This window comes from Danio rerio, chromosome 25 (genome assembly GCF_049306965.1).
Source record: "Danio rerio strain Tuebingen ecotype United States chromosome 25, GRCz12tu, whole genome shotgun sequence".
NCBI lineage: Eukaryota > Metazoa > Chordata > Actinopteri > Cypriniformes > Danionidae > Danio > Danio rerio.
Window position 1 is genome coordinate 34,692,102 of NC_133200.1, and position 10,399 is coordinate 34,702,500.

At 39.6% G+C, this 10,399-nt stretch overlaps 1 protein-coding gene across 1 annotated transcript in view; it reads right to left on the reverse strand.

Moving 5' to 3' along the window:
• Positions 1-725: 725 nt before the first annotated feature.
• The window catches only part of zgc:101540, a gene marked incomplete at both ends in the record, with an annotated part of 30,081 nt that continues 20,407 nt past the window's right edge, over positions 726-10,399 (reverse strand). Inside the window, 4 exon segments of the mRNA NM_001008639.2 lie at positions 726-901; positions 3,657-3,787; positions 6,700-6,797; positions 6,868-7,066. Coding sequence (NP_001008639.1) covers positions 726-901; positions 3,657-3,787; positions 6,700-6,797; positions 6,868-7,066 — 604 coding nt within the window.

Genomic DNA, 10,399 nt, shown 5'->3' on the forward strand with positions numbered 1-10,399 from the left:
ATAAATAAATATTTAACAATTGAACTATTTATTTTTTACATTTAATAAATGCTGCCTTGATGAACAAAATTTTATTTAAAGTATTAAATAAAAATAATAAAAAAAAACTGACCCCAAACTTTTGACTGGGAGTTTGAGTATTTTATATCTAAATATTTCATCAACTATGTGCATGTCTGTATTTCTATATACAGATATACTCGGCTCACAGATTTATTTTATGTCAAAACCTTTATTTTGAAAGTGATTTATCGCAATTACATGACTCTTCTCTGGTAAAATGGGTCAGAATTTCAGAATATGGCCAAATGTTTGTTGGTTATTAGTTTGTTTATTCATTGAATGTCTCTCTTCCTGGTCCAGACAGGCAGATCTGAATGCAGTATGAGGGTTAAGTGCTTATTTTGCTGTTCAGTTTGCTTCATTCGGATCCCACATTTCCTCTGCCGACCCAGTTCAGAATCACTGCAGCTCAAGCTTAAGAAATTCTCATCAACTTTTTATTAAAAGTTAGCAGACGATTAGGTGAATGTCCATTATTAACGAGGTTAATGGATAAGGCACACGTGACTGAATGCATAAAGTAGTAACTGTAAAACACTTGACTGTTCTCCTCTGTAAAGGCTCAAATCTCTGTGTGGAATCACTGCTTTTCCCTGAGATTAGTGGGCAGCTACTGGTTAGTAGGTCTCCAAACGGTGCGGTTAGCTTATCTAGTGGCTGGTTACAGTTTAATGTCCTGCGACATGATCGAGTTGTAAATGTCCTGAGAAAGAGGAATGTACTTCTTCTGTGTCAAATCCAGGAAGAACAGTGAATCTTCTATCAGCGCTGGATTGAAGCCCTCCTCCACCAGCTTCACCTTCATCATCTTGAAGGTTCCTGTGACCTCCAGAGAATTCTGCAAGACACGTTTGGCTTCATCACAGACTGAAGAGGAGGACAGTGTCTGCTAGAAAGGTCTGTGGGGTTGGGTTTATATTCAGGGTTCCCATTGATTCAAATCTGGAATATCTTGGAGTTTTTAAAGTTTGATTTCAGGCATTGAAATCAGGTTATATACAGTTGAAGTCAGAATTATTCACCCCCCTTTGCATTTTTTTTTCTTTTTAAATATTTCCTAAATGATGTTTAACGAAGCAAGGAAATGTTCACAGTATGTCTGATAATATTTTTTCTTCTGGAGAAAGTCTTATTTGTTTGATTTCGACTGCAATAAAAGCAGTTTTTAATTTTTTAAACACCATTTTAGGGTCAAAATTATTAGCCCCTTTTAGCTATATATTTTTTTTGATTGTCTACAGAACAAACCATCGATATACAATAAGTTGCCTAATTACCCTAACCTGCCCAGTTAAGCTAATTAACCTAGTTAAGCCTTTAAATGTCACTTTAACCTGTATTGAAGTGTATAGAAATATCTAGTCAAATATTATTTACTGTCATCATGACAAAGATAAAATAAATCAGTTATTAGAGATGAGTTATTAAATCTATTGTGTTTAGAAATGAGTTGAAAAAAATCTGCTCTGTTGAATAGAAATTGAGGGAATAAACAGGGGGCTAATAATTCAGGGGGGCTAATAATTCTGACTTCAACTGTACATATATTGTTTTCCTAGTCACAGGATATCAGGGACTTTTAGTTTGTCACTTAAAACTTTTGTCGATTTATCAAAATGTAATTTGTCTATGCTGTATTTTTCATATCTTGCTGTTTCACATCTATTGTTATGTCTAACATGCTAGGATGATGTACGTGTTGATAACTTCAACATGGGGCCTCTACCCGACACGTGTGTTTTTGCTAGTTTCAGCCTGACGCAGGAATCTTTTTAATGACTAGTGATGTTGTTTAAATAGCAAATGATGCTATATTGAGGCAACTGCTCTAAAGTCGATGGTGCAGTTATTTAACAATTCAATTCAGTTCAGCTTTATTTGTATAGCGCTTTTACAATGTAGATTGTGTCAAAGCAGCTTCACATAAATGGTCATAGTAACTAGAACAGTGTGGTTCAGGTTTTAGTGTTTAAGTTCAGTTCAGTTCAGTTTAGCTCAGTTCAGTGTGATTTAATCATTACTGAGAGTTCAAACACTGAAGAGCAAATTCATCGATGCGTAGCTCTACCAATCCTGAACCATGCGAGGCAGTGGCGACAGCGGAGAGGGAAAAAAAACTTCACCTGATGGGAGTGAAGAAAAAAAACCTTGAGGGAACCAGACTCAGTTGGGCACGACCATTTTAATTTCTCCGCTGGCCAAAAGTCTTGTGCAGAGCTTCATTCGCCGTGGTTTAGGCTGGAAGATGGCCTCAGCGAAGACTCGTCTGTTATTACTTAAAGAGCGCATTAATGTGTGCAAAATGCACAAACAGGCCCAGATTGGCTAATTGCGAGGACCGGGAGAACTCCTGGTGGGCTGATCTGTTTTTTTTGGCCGCGAGGGATTGGTTGCACTCTCAGCAGTCACACTTTTTTCCTTTATTTATTTATTTATTTGATCATAGCCTCACTCTTTCTATTCATTATTTTGCCGCATCTCTGCTCTTTTTATTTATTTTCTCGCAGCCCCGTGAGCAAAATTCAGCCTGCAGGTTAATGATGACCTCATTCGACCCCATACAGCAGCAGCTTGTTTTCTTTTTGAGCACACTTCGTTGTTTTTGTTCTTCGTTTACTGAAAATTTGAAATTTATTAATAGAAATTAGAATTTAGAAATTCTTTTGAAATCAAATCTGCGTAAACTAAATGAAATTTGCACATGCGGACTGTCATTTTACCGTCATTAAAATAGCCAAAATTGTATTTAAAAAGCTCCTGCACAGTGCGCTTTAGACTGCTTAATTGCTAAAATAGAGACCCATGTGCTAAAATTAGATGACAGAAAGCCAAATGTAAAGTTTGTAAAACTACTTACAACTATGGATTAGCAAGTAATTCAGTCATGCTGACACTAAGAGTTAGCCGTGTCTAATTAAGCCATGCAAAATTATGTTGAAGCTAAAACCATATTGAATATTATGTTTTTTATTTTAACGTTATTCTACATTTTTTATTTTAACATTAACTTTAATACATGTTATTACTATAGCTGTGTCCCAAATCGCATACTTATGCACTATTCTACGCCATTTTGTAGTATAAATAGTGTAAGGAGTGCGTTCACACTGAAAACTCTAAAAAAAATAATTAGAGCACTTTAATTACCCGGATGATGCACTCAACGGCCGCAGGTTTGCTCTTGTAGGGGAAGGGGCGGAGCTATCGCGCGAAAATGTTGAATAACTTTATTTATTTTGGATGGTGAAAGCAAAATTCTCGTACGAGAGTGATTATAGCGCCTCCCGATGGTGAATGCGGCAATACTCACGATAGGTATTATTTGATAATTCGGTCGTTTATTTCACTGATTTGGCAAAAGTCAAACGTCATCAGGGAAACGGTTTGAATTTCCGCTTAGTAGGAAAAGTGTGCCATTTGGGACGACACTACATACATATACTATCCTGTGCATTAGTACATAGTGCATTATTATTAAAATATAAGCACAACAGCGACCTGTTTTTTTTTTTTTTTTATTCGACATTTTAGGATAAGTGGGAACCCTGCATATAAGTTTGTGTGTGTGTGTGCGTGTGCGCGTGTGTGTGTACCTGAATTCTTATGAATCGAGGTCTGGCGTAGACTGGAAGGTAGTTGGCCAAAACACTGCAGGTGGAGACGCAGTCGAACTCTCTGCCCTCCTTCAGTTTCACAGCTGCCATTCCAATCCTTCCTTCATGACCTGAAGAACACAGTAGAGATGCAGTGAGGATATGCAGAAGTATATGGCAGTGTTTCCCATCCCCGTTTCTGGAGGCACACCAACAGTACGTCTCTTGGATGTCTCCCTTATCTGACCCATTCATGTCAGGTTCTGGAGTGTCTTCTACTGTTCTGATGAGTTGATTCAGGTGTGTTTAATTAGGAAGACGTTGAAAATGTGTACTGTTGGTGTGCCTTCAGGAACAGGGTTGGAAACACTGGTATAAGGTAAGACCCTTCAGGATTATGCACCTATTAGTTTTGATGTTTATGAAGTGTAAAGTTCTAATATCGTTCAGTGTACTACAAAGAAAACATGTCAAACTTTGACTTTCACTGAATAAGCCAAATTTCTATGACCCAAATTTCTATAAGCACTCAGCAGACAAAAAATGATAACGTCACATCTGTTTAGGACAGGCGGGCGCCACAGCAAAATTCATCCCTCCACGGCTACATGGCAGCTTCTCATTCAAAACATTCAGTCATTGTTGTTGTTTTTAGTAGCGGTAATATTTGCACCAAAACTTATTAAAAGGTAAGTGAATTATAACAGCGCAAACTTTTCTGTAACCGCAGTAGTGCTGTGCGTTATTTGTTTAACCCTTTAAGATATGCTGACTGACTAGCCCCTTTCACACAGTGATACCGGTATATTAAAAAAAACGCTGTTCACACAGGCGAGGACGTTACGGAATTTTTCCGGAAAAGAGCATTCACACATCCATCGCAAAATGCCGGTAAATTCTGACATCATTAACCAGAAATGACATCTAAACAGCTGCGCTTGAATTTGTAAACATTTGACTTCATTACAAACTCTTCGGATGAATCAGTATTGAGAACAACTTTGATGAAAACATATAGAGAAACACTTTCGCATGTTGAGATGTTCATGATACGTGTGTGTGCTGGTGCTATGGGTGCTCACGGGCACACGCAAAGCTTGAAGGTAAACAAACAGCGGATTATTATAAACATTTTATCGATAATTATTTACACAGTTAAGGCTGATTTATACTTCTGCATCAAACACCGGCGTATGCTATGGCGCTGACGCATAGCCCTTCGCCGTGGCCATCGCCGTCACTGACGTGCACGTCTCAAAAAATGTAACTACACGTCGCAACGACGCGTAGCGTAAGCTCTGTGATTGGTCGGCTTGGTAGCGCTGACGAGTCTGGGCGGGACTGAGAGCCGCGCGAGCGATTGTTTACAAGTGTGGAGTCCCGTGAAGGAGCTCCGGATGGAAAGTTTTGTTTTGTTTTTACCTCATAGTTAAAGTTTTTGCACGTCCGCCGGTTCCTGCCTCAAAATGACGAGTTTGAGCCACTTGTACATCCCGGAAGTGTTCAGGAAAAGCAAAAAAGTAGCGAAGAAACTCGACACAGAGGAACATTTACACCTCACTGCCAACTAGTGTTTCGGAAGTGTTAATGCAGACCGACAGAGACAGCGCACAGAAGTATAAATCAGGCTTTAGCATTAAGAAGAACATAGAAACGTTATCTGACTAATATCTAGCAGCTAAATGTGTCTGGAAAAATATTTACAGGCTTTTATTCTCATAAACCGCGCGCACGTGAATGCGTCTGACTGTTCTGATTGGCTAAAGTAGGTGTCTCATGTCAGCACTTTCTAGACGTGCACGCGCTCTTTCCGGCAATCTTCCTTCTGCATTCACACAGCGCAGCATTCCGGCAAATTACCGGTAATGTTACAACTTCTCTTTCCGGAAAATAGCCAGAACGAATTTACCGGTATTTATAAAAAGAGCCTGTTCACACAGACACACCTTTCCGGAAAATTGCCGGTAATTTTCCGGAAAGGTCTGTATGTGTGAAAGGGGCTACTGACTGACAGGTACATGATGCATGAGGCTAGCAAACACGACGTAGCTTTCAGTTAGGGTGAACACAGTTTCCATAAAATTTATTTATAGATAAAGGTCTGTGATTCTGCTTATACTGACTTTATCTTGCTGGAGTTGATAGCCGTTTCACTTCAGGGTGCATTAATGCTGCTCTGTAGGTCTACTGGAGACATTCATAAATATTACTAGCCAATCTAATAAATGTTGGAGACATACTCACTACATAAACACACCACATCGCACTTCAGCAGTGTTTATTAGAGAGCGCACAAGAAGATCTGTGCTTTGTCAGTGTATATTTGAGGGCGTGCAAGACGTTTTTTGCACAAACAGGAATTCGGTGCGCAAGCAAATAGATTTGTCATTGAAATAACGCCATATGTAGTTGGTAGATCTGTGGGAAAGGCCTGCCGCCACAGCTGGAAAAAGTGTTTCCTAGAGGAAACACTGAATTCTGTCAGATCCTCTCGATCAAATTATAACCTTTATACAACGTTGATTAATACATTAACTAATGATTCTTTCCAATGATGTCTTTCTAAAATCAAGCCAAAGCCTAACATTATTAGGTTACACCCTAATTAGCTATGTTTTCAATTCAGTATAGGGATGCAGAATAGAGAGGGCGGCGTTCGCAACACCTCACTCATTGGGTAGCACGTTCGCCTCACAGCAAGAAGGTCACTGGTTCAAGCCTCGGCTGAGTCGGTTGGCGTTTCTGTGTGGAGTTTGCATGTGTTCATGTGGTTTCCCCCACAAGTCCAAAGACATGTGGTATAGGAGAATTGGGTTGGCTAAATTGTCTGTAGTGTATGTGTGTAAAGAAGTGTGTATGGGTGTTTCCCAGTGATGGGTTGCGGCTGGAAAGGCATCCGCTGTGTAAAACATGTACTTGATTAGTTGGCGGTTCATTCCGCTGTGATGAACCCGGATTAATAAAGGGACTAAGCCGACAAGAAAATGAATGAATGAAAAAGGGGAGTGTTTCTTTTAGAGGTCAAAGCATCTTTCAGTCTTACCTTCAACTTTGACTCCATAAACGTTGGCCTCCTCGATGCAGTCCACCATGGTGAGAATATCTGCCACTTCAGTTGTGGCCACGTTTTCTCCTTTCCACCTGCAAAAACCAACGTTAACACAACATTTGGAAACTCCGACACATGTACTCCAGCTAAAGCTCTGCTGACCTGAACGTGTCTCCAACCCGATCCTGAAAGTAGACAAAATTTTGATGGTCGATCCTCAGCAGATCTCCACTGTGGAAATACAGATCTCCTTTCTCAAACACGTCAGCGAGTCTCTTCTTATCCGTCTGCTGCTTGTTTCCAGCATATCCCACGAACGGTGTATGTTTGGTGATTTTGCCCACCAGAAGGCCCACCTCGTCTGTCAAACACCACATCAACAACGGATGATCTAAAGCTGAACATCTTTACGGTTAATCAATAACGTTTTATGATTATGAAACGAGGTCAAAGGAAGTCTCTAAAGCTTCAATCCCAGCCTAAACAAACAACTGCTCATATCTTTATTGATGGCCAGTGTCAATAAAATGAATTGTACATCAAATAAGAACTTCAAAGGTCCCTTTTCGAAGCCAAGTGGCCTGACTGAAGAGCTGAATTTCCATTAGAAGCACTCAGCAGAGAAAAAGCAACTCTTTAATTGTCTGTGGTTGTAGCACATCTGTTTAGGAGACGATGCCTTAAAGAACACTTCACATTTAATAAAAAAAAAGCTTATTTTAGAAGTTAAACACTTTACTTGAACCATTTTCTTCTGACGAGGTCACAATTAGCTTAGTTTAGCAGAGTATATATAGTAGTTCCTGGTAATATAGAGCTCGGGAATGTGTCGTAGGCAATGCAATTCATTTTGGGTGTTTAGGACAAGGGAGCCTGATTCACATTGATCTCTTTTGATTTTTTGTATCATACAGTGCATCCGGAAGGTATTGATAGCGCTTCACTTTTTCCACATTTTTTTATGTTACAGCCTTATTCCAAAATGAGTTAAATTCATTTATTTCTCAAAACTCTACACACAATACCGCATAATGACAATGTGAAAAAAAGGCTTATGGATTTTGTGGCAAAATTATATATATCTATATATATAAAAAAAAAAAAGCAGAAAAATCACATGTACAGCAGTGTTCACAGCCTTTGCTCAATTGTTGATGCACCTTTGGCAGCAATTACAGCCTCAAGTCTTTTTGAATATGATGCCACAAGCTTGGCACACCTGTCTTTGGGAAATTTTGCCTATACCTCTTTGCAGTACCTTTCAAGCTCTATCAGGTTGGAACGGTGTTCAGCCGTTTTCAAATCTCTTGAGAAATGTTCAATAGGATTTGGGTCTGGGCTCTGGCTTGGCCACTCAAGCACATTCACAGAGTTGTTGTACATCCACTCTATTGATATTTTGGTGGTGTGCTTTGGGTCATTGTCCTGCTGGAAGATGAACCGTCGCCCCAGTCTGAGGTCAAGAGCACTGTGAAGCAGGTTTTCATTCAGGATGTCTCTGCACATTGCTGCATTCATCTTTCCCTCTATCCTGACTAGTCTTCCAGTTCCTGCTGCTAAAAAACCTCCCCACAGCATGATGCTGCCACCACCATGCTTCACTGTAGGGATGGTATTAGCCTGGTAATGAGCGCTGCCTGGTTTTCTCCAAACGTAACGCCTGGCATACACTCCAAAGAGTTCAAGTTTAGTCTCATCAGAGCAGAGAATTTAGTTTCTTATGGTCTGAGAGTCCTTCAGATGCCTTTTGGCAAATTGCAGGCGGGGAGTGTCTTCCGTCTGGCCATTCTTACATACAGGCCTGATTGGTGGATTGCTGCACGGATGGTTGTCCTTCTCTAAGTTTCTCCTCTTTCCACAGAAGAACGCTGGGCCTTAGACAGAATGACCATCAGGTTATTGATCACCTCTCTGACTAAGGCCCTTCTCCCCCGATCAGTCAGCTTAAATGGCCGGCCAGCTCTAGGAAGAGTCCTGGTGGTTCCAAACATCTTCCACTTACGGATGATGGACGCTGCTGTGCTCATTGGAACTTTCAGAGCAGCAGAAATCTTTCTGTACCTTCCCCAGCCTTGTGCCTGGAGACAATCCTGTCTCTGAGGTGTACAGACAATTCCTTTGTATTCACTCATCCGCAATAAACTGCAAGTGCTCATACTGCAGGCAATGAAGAACATCATATATGGAGATGTTTTCTTGCTGCAGCTCGTCGATGCGCTGTCAGTTACAGAAACTCGTTGGAGCCAGAATTTTCTGAAATGCATATTATAAGCCTCTCAGACACGTAAAGCGTTTATAAAGGTATATACACGTTAGTCTATTTTATTCCGAGTGTTTGTGAGATGTTTTTCCAAAAGATTATACTGTGAAATGTTACTGCCACTGGTTACATTGTGCGCTCCTGCATTGTCCACAAACATGGCCAACCGCAACTCGCTGTGACGCAGATTCCTGAGCTATATTGACCTAAAATAGTAACTGGTAATTTTCCGTCGGTTTTATTACGGGATGTAGGTATAGATAAATTTCTAGAACTAAATGCTAATGGTCCAATCCGATTCAATGAATTATGCTAAGCTAATAGTTCCCCCGCCAAAACAAGAAATCAGCTTAATGGGTTCTAAAAAGTTACTACTATGTTTAAGTCAGGGAGACTTGTAAAAGGTGTAAGAAATATCCTTTTTTGGAACTAAATGCTAATAGTCCAATTTGATTCAATAAATTATGCTAAGCTAATAGTGACCCCGCCAGAACAAGGCCGTACTCACACTAGGTACAGTTGTCTCGAACCGGGCCAAAGCACGCTTGTCCCCCCTCCCGTCTCCCCCGACGGCCCGCGCTCACACCATATCGGGCCTCGGCACGCTTACGTCATCGCTGCTGCGCTGTTCAGAAGCGCTCTCTATGGCAAGCCTTTTTAGCATTTAAATCTTTGTTCTGACTCCATAAATATATTTAGAGATATCTCTAATTATATTTTGACTAGTCATAATTATAATTTGACTAGTCAGAATAACAATTAGAGATATCTGCAATTACAATTGTACTAGTACGAAATCAGATTGGAGATATCTGCAAATATATTATGACTAGTCATATTCCTCTATTGACTTCCATTAAAAAATATTTGCAGATATCTCTAAATGAGTTTTGACTAGTCACAATTGTAATTAGAGATATCTCTAACTGAGTTTTTACTAGTCATACATTTGGAGATGTCTTTAATTCGTAATATTTAGAGATATTTACAAATATATTTGAAGATATCTCTAATTAATTTACTAATAGTCGAATTACAGTTGTAGATATCTTGAATTGGATTTTTGACGAGTCAAAACTCAGAGATATCTGCAAATATTTTTCAATGGAAGTCAATGGAGGAATATGACTAGTCATAATATATTTGCAGATATCTCCAATCTGATTTCGTACTAGTACAATTGTAATTGCAGATATCTCTAATTGTCATTCTGACAAGTCGAATTATAATAATGACTTGTCAAAATATATAATTATATCTCTAAATATATTTATGGATAGTCAGAACAAGGTTTAAATGTTAAAACGGCTTGCCATACGCTCTCACTCAGCAGCACAGTGGAGATTTCTCTAGTTATATCGTTTCAGTCGTTTGTTATGCAGTGACATGCAGTCAAATATTTCGCCAAACAGTCCTTAGGGATGCGGTGACACA